Source organism: Cataglyphis hispanica, chromosome 22, assembly GCF_021464435.1.
Source record: "Cataglyphis hispanica isolate Lineage 1 chromosome 22, ULB_Chis1_1.0, whole genome shotgun sequence".
Classification (NCBI taxonomy): Eukaryota; Metazoa; Arthropoda; class Insecta; order Hymenoptera; family Formicidae; genus Cataglyphis; species Cataglyphis hispanica.
Window position 1 is genome coordinate 4,006,064 of NC_065975.1, and position 19,527 is coordinate 4,025,590.

General features: G+C 32.7%; 1 protein-coding gene and 1 pseudogene across 6 annotated transcripts in view; both read right to left on the bottom strand.

The window, feature by feature from the left end:
* The window catches only part of LOC126857744 (fatty acid synthase-like), a 124,538-nt pseudogene that overhangs the window by 6,918 nt on the left and 98,093 nt on the right, over positions 1–19,527 (bottom strand).
* LOC126857720 (collagen alpha-1(XVIII) chain) overlaps positions 125–19,527 on the bottom strand; it is a 296,284-nt gene continuing 276,881 nt past the window's right edge. For 3 of the 6 annotated variants that reach the window (XM_050607420.1, XM_050607416.1, XM_050607421.1), the window contains 13 exons: positions 10,372–10,401; positions 9,808–10,177; positions 8,854–9,245; positions 8,163–8,267; positions 6,211–6,466; positions 5,859–5,933; positions 5,650–5,744; positions 5,478–5,570; positions 5,264–5,386; positions 5,151–5,165; positions 4,734–4,928; positions 4,524–4,639; positions 125–3,560 (listed from right to left, as the gene is read on the bottom strand). In XM_050607420.1, the coding sequence (XP_050463377.1) occupies positions 3,263–3,560; positions 4,524–4,639; positions 4,734–4,928; positions 5,151–5,165; positions 5,264–5,386; positions 5,478–5,570; positions 5,650–5,744; positions 5,859–5,933; positions 6,211–6,466; positions 8,163–8,267; positions 8,854–9,245; positions 9,808–10,177; positions 10,372–10,401 (2,163 nt within the window). In that variant the 3' untranslated portion in view covers positions 125–3,262. The remainder of the gene's footprint in view (positions 3,561–4,523; positions 4,640–4,733; positions 4,929–5,150; positions 5,166–5,263; positions 5,387–5,477; positions 5,571–5,649; positions 5,745–5,858; positions 5,934–6,210; positions 6,467–8,162; positions 8,268–8,853; positions 9,246–9,807; positions 10,178–10,371; positions 10,402–19,527) is intronic. The other 3 variants (XM_050607418.1, XM_050607419.1, XM_050607417.1) reach the window with 3 other exon arrangements.

Here is a 19,527-nt window from a genome sequence, read left to right on the forward strand (position 1 = left end):
TTTTCATATCCAAATATGTCATTAATCGAATATTCAAGTTATAATAATTACGATTCTACAATTGTATGTTACTTTTATAAATATTTAAAAAAAGCAAAGGAAGGAGACGTAACTCGAAAAGAGATTCCTTTTCCTCTTTTATTTAGAAAGACAATAATAAAGTGTACAAATAATACAAAATTTGGAAACGAAACATTTTCAGTGCAAACTATATCGAAGGACAATCGATTGACACACACGTGACATGGATTGTGTACATGCCTTAAGATATGAAATTAAGCGCGCGCGCGAAAATGCATATACATATACGCTCCGATATGTGCATAAATTCATATAGTAAGACATCAATAATCACGTTTTTGGATGCCACGAATTACTACAGACATTTAAAAAATTTCACGTATGCATGTACGTAGGAAATATACGCTAATAAGCATTGTTGATAACCTAAGTATACATATTGTGATAGTTTCATGATTGCGGTCTCTACGTAATAATTGTAATAAATTAAGTTAACGTTAACAGTATACGTATACCTCTCCTTTGAGTTATAGACACTGACTTAGATTCGATTTATGCTCGGTGTAACGCTAGACAAAATTCTTAAATTTTGTACAAATAACTGAGAAAAGAATATCTCGTACGCGAATAAGAGATATATAAATTATTATTATAGCTGTTTTTTGCATAACAATATTATGGAGCTTTGCTAAATTTTATTTGTTTATATGTTTTTAGAATAACTGATGAGGGATGTATGGATCGGATGAGATATTGCATCAAATATGAAATTCGAAGTTAATGATTACATCAAAGGATATTTGGTAAGTGCATGTATGAATATTCATTTCAAGAAAAGAAATCGTAATGAAGTCGTAAGTTTTCATTTTTTTATATACAGATTGTCCGGTGTCAATCGCATCATCCCTCGTATGCAGGTAGAGCAGATAAAACTGAGGAGAAAAGTTCTGTACAATTTTTTTCTATAACGCTTAATAAGAGAGTTATTATTAAGTAAAGTCTGACCAATCATCGCCGATCTTTAGCCGGGCGCACATCAGTGACGCGCTGTAAACAGCTGAGCGTTCACGCACACATGTCAGACGCGCGGCTCATTGACGTGTGTCCAGCTAAAGGTCGGCGCTGAATTGCCAGACTTCACTCAATAATAACTCTTCTATTAAGCGTTATCGAAAAAAATGGTACAGGACTTTTCTTCTCAGTTTTATTTGCTCTATCTGCACACGACGGGTGATGTGATTGACGCCGGACATCCTGTATACATAGAATGTCCCAAAATTAGATTGACAAACTTCAGATTGTTATAAAGAACATCAAAAAAATTTTGTCAATAATCCTGTGTCCGCAAATGAAGATCATCAAGAAAATCAAAGACTAGCAAAGGCAAAAAAATTTTTCTAAATTTTATTGATGTGGTTAAATAGAGATGTTTTTACTATGAAACTTTTATATAAAACATTTTTTGATATCTGAATAATTTTCGTGATATATCGAAAAAAAAGCAAAAAACAAAAAATCGCTCTATATAAGGAGCGATTTTATCTCTTAAAATCGTTAATGAGTCGCAACTGAAAATTTCTAAATTCACCTATTTTATTCCTTTACATTTAAGTGTAAAGTTTCATCAAAAACAGAATTTTCGGATTCGCGAGATTCTTTTGTTAAACTTTCTCTAGTGCCAAAACGACTCATTTACAGACACGGGTTTATTGGCAAAATTGGCTTGTTTTAGTGTCTTTTATAACCACCTGAAGTTTATCGGTTTAAGTCTGGGACACCCTGTATAAATAATAGTTTTCAATTTTTTGAAAATATTTATGACCATTCTTCTTTCAAGACTTATAAATAAATCGATTATGGAAGCTATCCCGAAAACGATCGATGTGTGATTTGACAAGTAAATAATTTTTCATTTTTATTGACCTATTTGTTAATACACGGAGCATAAATCTTCGATAGCGACTCGCCGTCGTCTGAAACTCCTTAAATCGATGTGTCTCTTATATCTAACATACACACTCAATATGTATCAGCTAAAATGTAAATGCAACTTGATCGCGCGGGTATGAACTTCGTTTAGGTTTATTTAGCAGTGTTAGGTAATTATTTTTTGTTTATAAATGGTATAGTCTGCATTCATAACGCTCGTGTGCCAAACGTATTATTTGTATTTTAATCATTTAATGGCATGTATAATTATGTCAGTTATTTTATATTAGAGTATCAGAAACGAGAGATTTAGATGAATTATTTGGGATTTGAATTCCAAACTGTATTAAATTCAGAAAAATTAAAATTAAATTGTTTCGATCTAATGTGAAAAAGTATGATACGAAAATTTAATTTTTTTTTTATTGTAAAAACGAAAAAGAATCATATTTAAATTCTTAATTATAAATTTTAAATTATGCCTCATAACAATATTCATATTTATAGTTTTTTGAAAAGTATTATAATTAATAAAAAAATATATTTTATTGTGAAATATATGCGTTTTCTAATATAAGTTATATGTAAAATAAAGAAAGGAAAAAAAATAGAAAAAATAAATTATATAACAAATTAATTTTCTTTCCCGAAAATTTTTGATTTTTAAAATTAATATCGTTTCGAATTCAAGTCCTCGATCTTTGATACAAACTATCAAATTGTAAAAATTATTCATTTGAATTTTTCTGGCTTTTTGATGAATTAAAAATTGCCGAATGGATATTGTAATGTTCTGGTGTGTGTTTAATGAGAAGGAGAAAAAAACTAGACGCTTTTTTACGCCTTAGCGAATCGTGCACGCGTATGTCCGAGGTCACGTCGTTCATGTGATGACCTATAAATATTTTTGGACGTTTAATCGTGATGAAGGGATACGCTTAACGAACGTTGAGCGGCGATGGCTTCACAAAGAGATCTTCGAACGATCGAAACTCTCGAAACTGACTGATAAATTGAGTATCTGATAGGAATATTCGAAACACTGACGAATGAATATCTAGACGATCAGTCTTCTTTTTATCTTTAGAAAGGATTGAGATAAGAAAGAGAACTGAGATATGTGGTTGAAGCGGATGGTTAGTGTACTCGTGACGGAAGTAATTATATACCTTTGATATAGAATCTCGGAAATAAGATGAGACGTTGCTGCTCGCGCGTTATTATTTCGCGATATGTATTATATCGATATGACGGCTTGGTTTTCGCATTACAAGTGACGGTGATAATCGAGAGAAAGAGAGAGAGTGAGTGTTCAGTATTGCATAAGTTCTTCCAAATATTCCGCATAGTCGTTTTCTGTCATCTCGACGTCGTCTTCCGGTTGATCGTCGACGCTCCGCCGTCTCCTCACTATTTCGCTCGTCACCTCGATGCAAAGCAGCGCGAATTTATTATCGCACGAGTATCGCACTTGTTCCAGTAACCGGCCGCCAGTCAATGGCGAGCCCAATCCGTAGCGATCTGAGCTGCTCGAGTGCCAGGCGTCGCAATAAGTGTCCATCGCCCGATCGCCAAGTTTGTGAGAGCCATGCCATGCGATTTTCTCAGGCCTGAAATACGGGGGACCAAGTCAATTCAATGATCAATCTTAATAAACGCTTATCTTGGATAAAGGCAAGATTGTTATTTCCGGGACCCTTCAATTGGATATTATTTTCATAGAATTTTTTATCAGAAGAAGAGTGCAATGTGCAATCAACTATACTTTTCGAGATATCGATCTTTAAAAGTCGCATAATTACAGCAATATTTTCGCCACAATTTATAATAATTTTCTAACAACATATGTATATTTTATAAAATGTATTCTTAGCAAATTCATTTATTTATATATATGTAGAAAAATTATATATATATATAGAAAAATTATATGCATTTTATAGGCAGATTATATGCTTATATAGAAAGGCTCTGCCCCTCCTCCTGCACTCTCATCTCGGGGGTTGGAAAAAAATTCAATATCCAAAATTCAAGAAATAAATCTATATTAAATCTATACTATTTTAAGTATTACCATTATTACTTATTATTCTTACTTTCTTTATTATTCTTAGTGTTCCTTTGTTGTATTACAATGCAAAAATTTTGAATTATTGATATATTAAAAAAAATTAAAATTTGTTGCATTACAAAATTTTGAAACCTTATTTGTTGAAAAAACAAAAAAAAAATTGAAATTTGTCATATTAAAAAATTTGACTAAAAGTCCTATGAAAATAATCTCTTGCTAAAAATTTTGAAATCTTAATATTTTTCTCGAAAAAAATTAAAATTTTGAAACATCGATATTTCGAAAATTATTGATTGTAGCGCATAGTGATTTGCAGTATTCTTTTTCTCAGTAAAAAAATCAAATTGAGAGGATTCCCGGAAATAATATTCCTTTTTGGATAAATAACACTATTCGCAAATTTGGGAACATTTAATTAGTTTGTCATTTTGTAAATTATAATTAATTTTCGTGTAAGTTAATATATTTCGCATTGAAAAAAATATATTTTCCATATATTTACCATGCAAAGTCGGTAAGAATGTTCTTCCCGTTGAAACTGTAGATTCTGGGATTCTGAGAGAAATACGCCCCATTTCCGTTGAACATCTCTTTCCAAGAATTGAATAGCACATCGCCCTAAATAATTTCGATTATTTTTAATAGAATATTCGATTTGATAGAAAGCGTCGAACACGATAATAAATAAATATTATATTTTCGTTGTAATTACCTTTATGTTAACTATAGGCAGATCTCGATCTCCTAATCTGACGATACTATCGACGTTTTGAACCCGAGAGCTGAGGAAAGCGCGGAATGTACCTCTCAAGCCTGCTCGCCTAGCTTGTCGATAGCAAGCATAATCTGCTCCTCGTATACCGTGCATATCTCCAGTGAATGGCTCATTCAATGCAGCCATTCTCAACTGAAATATATATAATTCGTATGAAATAAGTATTCCCAATCACAATCAAATTTCATCACATCGGATGCACACTGATTAAATTTCACAAATATTTGAATTTAAAAAATTATTTATTCTATTAGACTTGATATTAATTTAAAAAAAGAAAAAATGAAAAATACATATTATATTCTGGGAATGGAAACGGACGAAAAATTTCAATTAAATATGGTACAATCTCACCATTCGCGGATACCACTATGCAGCATGGAAAAAATTGCGAATTTTTTTTCGAAATTAATACAATTAATTTCTAAACGTATTTACTTTTACTGTCACTTAAGTTATCAACTTACCCCCGTTCCGTCAGCTTTCACGGGTATTTGGTTAATCAAATTCGACGCTTCGAAGGGGGGATTTGCTGGTGGCGGTGCTGTAGTTGGGGGTGCTGGCGTTGTGATGGGCAAAAGTGATCCGAGCTACATAGTAAATTTATAAATAATTATAATGCTAAATATTGTGCATAAATTTGCAATAATAAATATGTGCAATAATAATGTTAATACTGACTGCTATGTATTGCCATCCGTTGTTAACTCTGACTAGCAAAGCTTGTTCGTCTATGATATAAGCGAGAGTTCCAACTGGACTAACACTAGACATCTGTAATTTTCAAATAAAGAAAATGATAAAAGGTTGGTATTTTAAACGTGAAAAGAAACGATGATTCGCAAAACTTTACTTTTGTCATGGCTTCAGTATTTTGGAATGTAACAGCTCCTGGCACAATTTTCGTTGTACTTTCTAAAGGCCCCCTTGTAGCGGCAGTGACAACTCCTTGAAGAAAATGTTATTGAAAATAATTAAGAATTAATGTATATGTATTACACGGCATTCGAAAGAACGATGGTGGCGCTGCATAATTATTTTAATTTCACATTACTAACATACCTAATTGCTCTTTTAATTCTTTCAATTGCTTGAGTTCACGTAGAGCTTTCAATTCGTCCAGACTACTTCTGGGTCCTTATGGTATGCGAGTGTGAAATTTAATTAAATTTATAAGTATTCGGGAATAAAGTGCGTGCTCGACGAAATAATATTTAAATGATTTAAAGGATAGGTATTTTTGTTATTAAAAAAAAGGATTGTTAAAAGGATTGATTTGCAATATTAAATATATAATATTCGAATGGGCATCTTAATTAAAATTAGTTGTAATTCCTTTTAGCAGTGATATTGTAGATTATCATATGTGTTACCGAATTATAATAATTGTCATCAAACTTTTTAATATTTTTACCTTGTCTAGAGCCGTAATAATCCCTTTCACCGAAAACGTGACTTCTACCGATCCCGGGTTCGCCTTTCTGTCCGATTAAGGACAATCCAGGCGGACCAGGGGGTCCAGGAGGACCTGGAGGTCCCGGAACTGGCATGTATTTCCCTTGGGACGGTGGTCCAGGAGGTCCAGGTGGTCCTGGAGGTCCCCTTTGGCCCTCTCTTCCCGGCTGGCCAGGAATTCCGGGAAAACCATCGACTCCTTTATCGCCTTTGATCTAAAAAGAGATATTTAAACACGCAAATATAGATTCACGATATTTTTAACAATTGATAGTTTCTCATGAAGACGTATCGATATATTTAAGAAGCTGCTGTATTCTTACGCTTCTTATCGCTTTTGACAGACAAGTAGATGATAGGTATGTAGAGAATCAGCAAGTAGTAAAGTATTGCCAGAAGCAGGAACGATTGATTTATCGGAAATACTGAAGAATAAGATGCAACGATCGCTTAGGCGTATCACGTCGACTTTCTGTCAACGTTCCTTCGTTGCGTTCTTTTTCACAGATGTTTAGCCGAGACGGTTTATATGCTGGAGAGGCGCGAGAGACATCCTCTTGAATGTGGGAATACGATATCGGAATTTTCTGTTGCCTGACCATGTGATCGCTTTTTCTTGAGGAATAATCTATCTTTTTCGTTATCAATGTTGCATTATGCTCATAGAAAAATGATGGATATCTTGAACGATATTTATTATTATCTATTTATACTTTGTAATTTTATGGAATTTCCATCAGAAAGATTTCTTTTTATTACATTCGCCAGATCTTTGCGATTTTTTAACGATGATGTTGTTAGAAATTCTGCGTAAAAAAAATTCTTCAGAGATGTAACGTAAAACATTTTAAAAATTTCTTAAAACTTTTTGTCGTCTTTCTTTTTAATTTTCAACATAAAATTAAATCTCCAGATCAAATTCTTATTCTTCAAATAAAATCGATGTAAATGAAATCAGATTTAAAGGAAAAGCAAAGTTCCGTTTTTTTTATTTAATAAGGCTTTTCCTAAGAATTTCTATTTCGAGAAAAAATTAATTTTACAAACTCGACTAAAAATCTAGTCCTAAATTATTATTTCGTTCAGAAGTTCCGTAAAAAACTGTAAAATTTTGATTATTTATATATAAAATTATTTATTTTTTACTTCTTCTCGGCGTGCAATTGTTGATTTGTTTTACATGCTTTGTAATATTGAAAGAGTTGTAACATTTACAAGGATTATTATATTCGGATATGTCCGGTTGAATACGTTGCGAGCAAATACGAGCTCGCTAGCAAAGCGAGGCGCCATATCAGTATGCGTTATTTGTCAGTTGTCGGATGTGACAGCTCGCGAAACTCCACTCGCGTCGCGGCGGAGAAAATTTCTGTTTGGCGCAACGAATAAATCCAGCGACGAAGACGCGAAAAAAAAACATGCACGCACGCCAGATGCACTTCTACATTAATTTCCATCACTCGCATTCCGCCGCCTGTTGTTCAAAGATTTCTGTATTTTTTTCATTTACAAGAGTGTATATTCGTTTCAAAGGAAATAAAAATAATAATTTTTTTGTTTCTCTTCTCCCTCTCTCAGTTCGCTCTGGCAAATTAAAGTAGCAGAAAAAAAAATATATATATATTTTTTATTTATGTATTATTTATAAGGAAGGGGAGAAGAGAGACAAAAAAATTATTATTTATATTTGCATTTCTTCTCTTTGAAACAAAAGAGGGATTTCTTGTTCTCTTTGTTTCTGGACGAATGACTGACGAGTCGCTTAGGGTGAGATTTCCAAGCAATTTACGGTTTGACTTTTCGTTCTTGATTTTCACTTTTTAGCGGGCACTTAGATTTATATGTAAAGTTAGCGCGCGTGAGAAATTTACACGGCTGATACTAAGTCGGGAAACTGGAAGTTATACTTACACCGACGGTAACACCGTAAGGACTCGGTGCGCCGGGCTCCCCCTTTTCTCCCTTGGGTCCCATTGGTCCGATACTTCCCGGAATTCCAGGTGTCCCAGGACGACCCTGCAGAAGACAGTGACAGATGAATCGCTCGTTTAGATTTTAATTAGTGCGGACAGATTCGATTTTATCGAAATCGGACGCTTAGCAATCTATTTTTCATGTGCACGTTTATAATAAATGTTTATTTATTTAACTATTTAATTTCTAATTATTAAATCTTTCATCTCATAAGGATATACAATAAGAAATTATTCATTCAGAGAATAATGAAAAAGATTGTATGATGTTTGAGCAAAACAGATACGATTTAATGCATGCATAATGCAATGCTTTTTATTATAATAAGGCTCACCTTCATCGTGTTCTTTGGTTGGCAATGTAAAAGAAGTAAAAAGAGCATTGTTTAAAAATAACACATTTCAAGATAATGGAACATGAATGATGTGTATTTTCTCGGTACGCATTTGTTACTGCTAATAATATGGAATTCTAATGCGTATTATGTTATGACACAATGGCTATATATTATACAAATAATATTAATTACTATCAACAATCATACATCAATATTGCCACGTAATTATTGTCGCATAATTAGTATTACCGTAATATAAAGTGAGATAATATGAATTGAGAATATGCGTACCATCCATCCTGGTAGACCAATCTCTCCCATAGTTCCTGGTTTGCCGGGAGGACCCACAGGACCGGGCGGTCCAGGTCGCCCTCTCCTACCCCGTTTTCCTTCCGCGCCTTTCTCGCCTTTGATAGTGATATAATCGCCGGAATTAGCAATGGTAGTGGCTCCAGGAGGACCTCTTTCGCCTCTATCGCCCTTAGAGCCAGGTATGCCGGGTAATCCTGATATCCCGTCTTTACCAGGTTCGCCTTTATCTCCTTGAGGCCCTTGAATACCATTTATTCCGGGAACACCAGCTGGACCAGAATCACCCTTATCGCCTTTCTCGCCCTTCGTGCCCTTATCTCCTTTATATCCGCGCGCTCCAGTATCTCCTTTGTCGCCCTTTGTGCCGAATCCTTAATTAAATAATATTTCCAACGTTATATATTGTCATCCTTGGTATCTTGGTACAATAGATATTGAATTTCTTCATCGTAAAAAAATATTATTAATAATGGCCTATAATTTTTAGTTGTTACGATACAGAATCGCATACATATATGTCTCTAATATTGTATAAAATATTGAAAAAAGTAGAAAAATCGAAATTCTTTCTAGACTTTTATGTCTTTCTAATGTCTTTAAAGATTTGTGTCTCTTTTATTAAAAAATAATTAAGGCTAAATAATAGAAACATAAATAAAAAAATTGAATATTTTTCTTGCCACGAATTATAGCAATATTTATTTAGGTAATTTTATTTAGTGTCTTATTAATTTCAATTTGGCTTTATTGTAGCTGAGGATTAATAAAATAATAATTTATATAAAACAATCGGGTAATGTTTTATAAAAAAGATTACTGACAGAAAGAGATACGAGATGCACAAGAAATAATAAATAATTTAATATTAAATTATATTTGTTATTGTTTACGAAAAAGAAACATCTTTGAGGAAAAGTCTTTAAGATAGCTTACCTAGATCCCCTATGATTACCTCACCGGGACCATTCGATGAACCACCAGGTGGTCCGGCTGGTCCTGGAGGTCCCGGTTTGCCTTCGGGTCCTGTGTCGCCCTTATCGCCCTTCTCCGCCGGTCGTCCATTCTCGCCAGGTGCACCAGGCAGACCAGGTGCACCAGCTGCGCCTGGTTCACCCTTGAAACCTTGAATTCCTCTGGGACCGTCCTTCCCATGGTCACCCTTGGCACCTTTGTGTCCTGGCTCGCCCTTGATACCCTTAGACCCTGGTATTCCAGCCTCACCTTTAGGACCAGGATTCCCTGAGATGCCTGGTTCACCTTTCTGTCCTGGGAGTCCCGGCCTCATCGTGATACCTCCTTCCGTCTAGATCCGATGAGGATTCAAATGAGCGACCACATTATGTTAAATAATGAGAATTAATTTTAATGAAGTTTCATGATGAATTATTTGAAGTTGCATGAATATTGTTTTTGGCATCTTATGATTTGAGAGGGGAATGCCGAGTATCGGGAAAGGTATTCGCGGTGCAATCAGGGAATGCTCCAGTCCGTACTCACCCTATAAATATTTCGAGGTTTCCAACTAGGCTGCATGCGCATAATAATCGAAATTTCCCTATTAGATTGTTGGAATAACGTTGCGAAATTGAGAGCCTCGCGGCCGGTCCGACATTGCCGTCTGCGCGTTTACATTGCCATTGATTAGAAGCAAATGATTATTGCGTGAACAATCGTCAATGGCACGTGATTCACGATTGCTTCGGCAAATCGAATCTCGCCGATAGAATCGTAAGTGTAAATTTTATTCTTAAATGCACGAGTTTCCTCCGCTCGCTCTGTGATTTGAATCCTTTCAAACGTAAAATTGATTTTCAGACATGCAAAAAAACGTAAAAAAGAAAATGTTCTCTTATTGAATGAAAAAACGTTTTGATTTTCTAAAGAATGTGGTATGTATGCATATATGTATATAGATAAAAATATGTAGATAATTATAATTAAGGATAATTAGTTTATATATTTTTAAAAATATAAATTTTTCTCAAAAAGATTGCACGTACTACGCTAAATATTTGAAATCAATTTTGTATTAAAAATCGTAACATATTGTAGTATTTATAAATCTCTTATTTTACAATATATTTTCTCGTTTCAGATAATTTTGCAAATGAGATGAAAATTATGCAAATTAGAAACTTGCTTCCTCATCATTTTATTTCGCTCACAAAGCTTAAATTCCTTAAAGTAAGCGAGTTTTTTAAATTTGGCTTCCACAGCAGAAGAAAATATCTCCAAATTTACGAAAGTTACAATGTGTACAGACATTTCTCAAAAAATTCAAAATTTTAGAAAAAAGTGAATTCTTTCATCAATCTTTATCAAATTCAATACCAACCATCCTTTAATGATACTTTATTTATGTAAAAAAATTTAATCCAATATTTAAAAATTTATATAAGTTAGATCGTGTATAGATATTTCTCAAAAAATTAAAAAAACAAAAAAAATAAACTCTTTAATCTATTCTCAATATCAACCATCCTTTAATGATGCTCTACTTATTTAAAAAAATTTAGCCTGATATCTTAAAAAATGCGGAAGTTAAAGATTGCACATTTCGTACACACACACATACATTTTGACATTTAAAAAAAATATGATTTTTCGACGCTTTGGAACATTTTAAATACACTGCTATAGAAAACTGGAAAAAAAAATTGTCACCAAAACAAAGCTTCCTCAATGAGGAAGCAAAGAAGAAAAAATTAATTATATTATTAATCAATAATTCAATGTGCAAGAATTGAATAGAATGGAGAATTGCGTTCGTGCAGAAAATAATTTCTTTTAACATTTTCTTTCTATATCATCTGCTTTCTAGAAAGCGATTATTCTCTTTTTCGCATTAGTATGGCATTCCGCTATAAATCATCATGTCGCCGCGATTTCTGTATATCTATATATCAACGCCACCGTTCGTTTCATCGTTCGTCATATCCATTCAGAGCTTCTCGCAAATAGTTTGAAACTTTTAGACTTCTTCGACTATTGACAGAATGGCGATATATGTATATATATATATATATATATATATATATATATATATATATATATATATATGTACAGCTTCTCTTTCATCCTCTGTATTCGGCTACATCAATATACGTGTCTACGAATTTTTATCTTCATAAATTTTACCGAAACTATTTTCGCATTATATTACCTTATTTCGCAATAAATGAAGCGTTATCAAAAACAATTTCATATTATGTGCTCAACAAATACCAACAACATTAATTGATTCAATTAACAATGTTTGCTTCCATAATTCATTAACACACATTTAATACTAATATCACGCGTATATATTCAATACACAATATACACAATCAAGTTTACAGATACAATTAATATTTAATAGAGAGAGAGAGAGAGAGAGAGAGAAACCTCGCTCGAGGTAAAATTTATCAGTCTTTTCAAATCACAAAAGTAGGGCATAAAATATATACATCTTTTCGTCGGAATTCGATGACACTCCTCACTCGTATGGAGTTCTGCTTCTACCTATAAATCGGCTTCTGTTTTAAAGCAGTTCTCCACGGCTTTAATACGATTCCCGAATTTCCTCTCTTCTACTCTGCTTCTGTTCATTCAAATAGTGAGCCGCGGTGAATTGGCTGGGAAATATCTGCCGCGAACCGATATCGGCGCGCGAACATCTCAATGCACGCACGGGGCAACTCGATCGAGCGTTTCGCGTCTTCAACGACGTACTAGGATGCAACACTCGAGCGCATCTCCGAGCCTTCCTTCCTACCTAGCCGGTGCATGCAGTAGCACAGCCTAGAAATTGGTTTCTGTATTCCCCGGGGAAATCGGGCTCTTGCACACTCTAGGAGGGAGGACTGGTGAGGCAGGACGAGAGGTCACGTAAGATAACCGTTGCCGGCATGCGTGTGTGTGTGTCTGTCTTTGCATGAACTGTCTCGACGACAGGCTTTGGTCTTTGATCCTACCGTGAAATATTTCTTGCCTTGTTCTTCCCAATACGTGTTTGCCTTCTAAATTCTTCCATTTTAGTTTCGCGTCGATCTTTGCGATCGATCGCCCGGTCCTTGAGTACGTAATTGAAATTGTTTTTGATAACGCGATTAAGTTGTTTGCTGACGAAATTCAGTGATTTTATTGTTCCCATGCGATATTAAAAGAGATTTTAAATGCGCTGCCATCAAAATAATACAGAATAATCAAAATTAGAATAATTGTTAATAATATTGATATAATAATAATTGGGATAATTAATATGCATTAAGCATGCGAGTTAAGATGCTACTATATTTATAAAAATATAGAGATAAGACTGAAGTATCTCTTTCAAACTTGTTAGGAAAGGCTTAAATAATATTTTAGCTGATTTGAGATAATTTAATACTTCAAACTATAAAAATGTTTTCGTGGCTAATAAAGTATATCATTTTCATTTCTAATTATCTGAAAATATTGGCTTTTCCATATTTTCAGAAAAAAATAAACTTTAAATTTTTTTAATCGAGAGAAAAAAATCTGTTACTGAAAATAACACGACAGAAATGGAATGTAATCATATGAATCTGACATATCGAATTTAAATTTAGAATATTTTTTACTTTGTTAAAAAAAAAAAAAAAAATTGTAGGATGATTTAAAGGATATTTTGACATACAAGTGATCTTTAAAGTGAAATTTTTATAATTTTGCAACATTATAAAAATTTAAATCTCGAAAATTGTTACAGAATGTTTTTATTATAACGGTACGAAAGGATAAAATTGGGTGCAATATTGGAGAAAATATCAAAAATAATTTTTTTCGATAAAAGTGTGTAACTGAATGGAGAAAAAAGTGGACTTTATAAAAATTTATTTAGGTAGCTTTATTTTTATTCACAGTATAGTTGATATAATATTTTTATTTAATTTTTTTAAAAGTTATATTTCCTAAAAAAATTATACTTTGAACTAAATGTTTGAATTTCTTTACACGCATGCCTAAATGTCACTTAATATAAAAAAAAAAACAATTTAATTAAATAACCAAACAAATTTATCTCTTATTTTGATCTTATAATTTTTATTCTTTAACCGCATATGTGTATATAAGATAAAGATTAATGTAGTTAATACTATTTCCTTAATTTAGAATTATTATCTTTTTGTCAGAATATTCCAAAAAGTCCTTCAAAAATTATTTTGCATTTAATGACGAGTGGATTAATGACGTCGCGGGATAAGATTAATAAAACGTGAAGAGCGTCGCGTTTGGAACCGACAATCTAGAACATTATAACGATTTGGACACTATACGTGCGGCTTCTTGGGGATCTTTATCAATGGAATACAGCTGGCGCCAACGGGCATTAAGCAACGGCGCATCCCTATTGTCAACGCGTATTCTCATTCGCCCTGCAAGCAACAACGTGCATATCCGACGATGTAGGTCGTTGTGTGTCCCGCGACTCGTGGTTTTCCTCAACTCCCGAGCAAAAGCTGGAAGCTTACCGTTTTGTTACCTCGTAAAGACGTATGTTTCCTTTAGTTTGTATCCAAATAACCGATATTGCCACAGCGCGGAATATATCGCGTATACACTGGATGGTATAATCTAATTCGCAAAGTTATCATTTCCACCGTTATAGGTGTTGTGTGTGCAGCGGAATAAATTATACAAGGTGTTTCATGATTAAATGTCCTAACTTAATATATGAATTTAGGGCCTCGGAAGAAGAAAAAATTTTCACTCTGAAGATATGCTTGTAAACACTTTATTTAAGACATATAGACTATATATTTTTATTATAAAATTATTATTATTTATGAAATTATTATCAGGTTATAATAAATAAATTAATAGTGTGTTTCAATTATTTTATTACTAGAAAATATGAAAACTTTAACATATATTATAAATTTACTTATTTTATTAAAAAAAATTTTTTTTTTATATGTTTGTATATCGCTTTAAAATTAATTGACATATATAGTTATCGAAATAAGTATGTATTAACAATCGTGCAATAAATTTATCATTTAGCCGTAACTTTAGATGTAAATATCTCAAAACAAAAGAGCGTATCTCCAGAAGAAAATTTTTTCTTGTTTTGAGATCCTAAATTCATATTTAAAATTAAATTAAAGATATTTAATTGTGAAACAGCCTGTATATAGGAGGAGAGATTTGTAGAAGCAATGGAATATTTATATTTTTAAAGTGGAAATATCAATATTCTTTTTTCTAAGGTTTGTTTCAACTAGAAGCAATTAAATAAAATCATTTTTGAGAGCATCATAACTCGATACATCCATATTATCTTTTGTGTTTCTAAAAAAATAAAACGCCATGGATGATATTGGACATATCAAATTGGCGCTCACAAAAAACGATACAATTTAATCGAAAAACCTTGAGGGCATGCTAGTGTTTTTACATTTATTGGATTTGCTCGTCGCAAAATATATTGTAAAATCAAAGTGTATATTAATTTTACTATCATCTTATGTCATCTACGATTGCAGCGACAGAAGAGCTTCCGGTTCCTGTTCTTCGCGCTCTCAGCTTGGAGAGTAACGAGATTTTTCGCGAGACGCCTCAACAATTGCCCGGGGTTGTTAATTTTTTTTTTCCCCTCCGGTGTAACATTTGAAAATGTGCCACTGAGAATTGTAACGCGAGGGGGGGGGGCATTTCTCTGCATTTTCTCATTTTTCTTTTTTTTTTCCTACGATCTTTCTCGTAGCCGAGTATATGAGGGCGGGATAAATATTGCGTCACCGAACCGATCTTTTTCAACGGTATGCGAACGCATCTGCATCACACGGGTTTGTGTCGTGGATAAAGCGGGGCGATGTGGTCCGATAAGCGCGACGATGCGATGGCCTCCGCTCTATATTTCCGCGCGCGCGTCGCCGCGCTTTTCCTCTACGAGAGAGAGAGAGAGAGAGAGAGAGAGAGAGAGAGAGAGAGAGAGAGAGAGAGAGAGAGAGAGAGAGGAGAGAGAGAGAGAGAGGAGAGAGAGAGAGAGAGAGAGAGAGAGAGAGAGAGAGAGAGAGAGAGAGAGAGAGAGAGAGAGAGAGAGAGAGAGAGAGAGAGAGAGAGAGAGAGAGAGAGAGAGAGAGAGAGAGAGAGAGAGAGAGAGAGAGAGAGAGAGAGAGAGGAGCATAAATAAGGAATGGTGGAAATGGAATGGATGGACAAAGAGGGAATGGTGGAGGAAGAATGGAATGGAAAGGAAGTGGATAGTGGAATAATGGTGGATGGAAGGAGGAAATGGGGAATCGCCCCGAAAGAGTTGTTATGGAAAATCGGAAACATTGCGAAAGATAATCGGGACGCTGAAAATGATGGAATGTCGGAAAAATGAAGGGATTGAAAATTTTTTAAGAAACTTGGGGATTTTTTTTTAAGGAAATAAATCATACTGAGTAATATTTTTATATCAATGTTTATATGTCATATTAATTACATTCATAACAGAATAGTAAAAAGTAATACAGTTATTTAATTTATATATATATATATATATATATATATATATATATATATGTATATTCTATTTTATATGTATACTATTTTTGCTTTCTCATAGAGGAAGTTTTGTTTTCGTAACAATTTTTTTTTTTCTGTTTTCTATGCTAATGTGCTGAGAATGTTTTAAAACGTTGAAAAATCATATTAAAAAAAAAATATCCATATATATATGTGTGTATGTGTGTATGTATGTACGGAATGTACATTGTACAACCTCTAATTTCTGCAATGTTGGGCTAAATTTTTAAAAATCAATAGAGTATCATTAAAGGATGGTTGGTATTGAATATGGTGAGAATCGCTGAAAGCGTTGAATTTTTTTATAAAATTTTGAATTTTTTGAGAAATGTTTGTACACGTTCTAACTTTCGCAAATTTTTGGATATTGAATTAAATTTTTTTATATAAATAGAGTAACATTAAAGGTTGATTAGTATTGAATTTGATGTTAGGATTGGTAAAAAGGTTTATTTTTTCTAAAATTTTGAATTTTTGAGAAATATTTATATATTGCTCTAATTTTCACAAATTTTGAGATACCAAATTAATTTTTTTTAACTTCTAATTTTTTTCTTTTTTTGAATAGAGTATTATTAAAGGATAATTGGTATTGAATTTGGTGAAAGGATTCTTTTTTTCTAAAATTTTGAATTTTTTGAGAAATGTTTGTACACGTTCTCTGTTTCGCAAATTTTTGGATAATAAATTAAATTTTTTTATATAAACAGAGTAACATTAAAGGTTGATTGGTATTGAATTTGATGTTAGGATTGGTAAAAAGGTTTATTCTTTCTAAAATTTTGAATTTTTGAGAAATATTTATATATCGCCTAATTTTCACAAATTTTGAGATACTAAATTAATTTTTTTTTAACTTCTAATTTTTTTTTCTTTTTTTTGAATAGAGTATTATTAAAGGATAATTGGTATTGAATTTGGTGAAAGAATCCTTTATTTCTAAAATTTTGAATTTTTGAAGAATTGTCTGTACACGTTCTAACTTTCGCAAATTCTGAAGTATCTTCCTGTATGAGAAAAGAAAATTGAAAATCCTTGCTTTGTGGAGCGAAATAAAATGATGAGAAAACAATGCGCAAATTTCCACCTGCACCAATTTTCAACTTACTTTTTCTATTTTCTCCATCGTCAATCGATGAAGCGGCGCACGAAAAACGCGAAAAGCGTTTCACGATAAATGCGAAAACGGTTAAACACCCAAACCCACACACACACACACACACACACACACACACACAACACACACACACACACACACACACACACACACACACACACACACACACACACACACACACACACACACACACACACACACGGACACACACACACACACACACACACGGACGGACACGCGCAGACATGAGAGACAGAGAGATGGACAACGGGGTAAATTGACGGTTTGAGACGCGACAGGATCGTTACGTTCCCGCGACAGCACGGAGATTTCTTTTCCCACCCGTGGCCGGAAGAGCGTTTCAGAAATTGGACCTCCCCGCTGACTTTGACAGCGCGGAATATCAATCTTAAGTGGATTTAACTTGTTTCGCGAGATAGCTGCTGCGTTACTGAAATAGGGAGAGTGTGTCTGCCCCCGAAAGAGTTGTTATGGAAAATCGGAAACATTGCGAAAGATAATCGGGACGCTGAAAATGATGGAATGTCGGAAAAATGAAGGGATTGAAAATTTTTTAAGAAACTTGGGGATTTTTTTTTAAGGAAATAAATCATACTGAGTAATATTTTTATATCAATGTTTATATGTCATATTAATTACATTCATAACAGAATAGTAAAAAGTAATACAGTTATTTAATTTATATATATATATATATATATATATATATATATATATATGTATATTCTATTTTATATGTATACTATTTTTGCTTTCTCATAGAGGAAGTTTTGTTTTCGTAACAATTTTTTTTTTTCTGTTTTCTATGCTAATGTGCTGAGAATGTTTTAAAACGTTGAAAAATCATATTAAAAAAAAAATATCCATATATATATGTGTGTATGTGTGTATGTATGTACGGAATGTACATTGTACAACCTCTAATTTCTGCAATGTTGGGCTAAATTTTTAAAAATCAATAGAGTATCATTAAAGGATGGTTGGTATTGAATATGGTGAGAATCGCTGAAAGCGTTGAATTTTTTTATAAAATTTTGAATTTTTGAGAAATGTTTGTACACGTTCTAACTTTCGCAAATTTTTGGATATTGAATTAAATTTTTTTATATAAATAGAGTAACATTAAAGGTTGATTAGTATTGAATTTGATGTTAGGATTGGTAAAAAGGTTTATTTTTTCTAAAATTTTGAATTTTTTGAGAAATATTTATATATTGCTCTAATTTTCACAAATTTTGAGATACTAAATTAATTTTTTTTTAACTTCTAATTTTTTTTCTTTTTTTTTTGAATAGAGTATTATTAAAGGATAATTGGTATTGAATTTGGTGAAAGGATTCTTTTTTTCTAAAATTTTGAATTTTTTGAGAAATGTTTGTACACGTTCTCTGTTTCGCAAATTTTTGGATAATAAATTAAATTTTTTTATATAAACAGAGTAACATTAAAGGTTGATTGGTATTGAATTTGATGTTAGGATTGGTAAAAAGGTTTATTTTTTCTAAAATTTTGAATTTTTTGAGAAATATTTATATATCGCTCTAATTTTCACAAATTTTGAGATACTAAATTAATTTTTTTTTAACTTCTAATTTTTTTTCTTTTTTTTTGAATAGAGTATTATTAAAGGATAATTGGTATTGAATTTGGTGAAAGAATTCTTTATTTCTAAAATTTTGAATTTTTGAAGAATTGTCTGTACACGTTCTAACTTTCGCAAATTCTGAAGTATCTTCCTGTATGAGAAAAAGAAAATTGAAAAATCCTTGCTTTGTGAGCGAAATAAAATGATGAGAAAACAATGTGCAAATTTCCAATTTGCACAATTTTCAACTTACTTTTTTCTATTTTCTTCATCGTCAATCGAGTTTTCTTTCGTACGCCTTAAAACGTTGTAGCCGCGAAGAAAAGCGGAAATGCTGCAACCACGCTCCGTTGCGCAAGATCGGGGTGCAAGGCACTCTTGCCTTAGTTTATTTATCGGAAAAACCGGA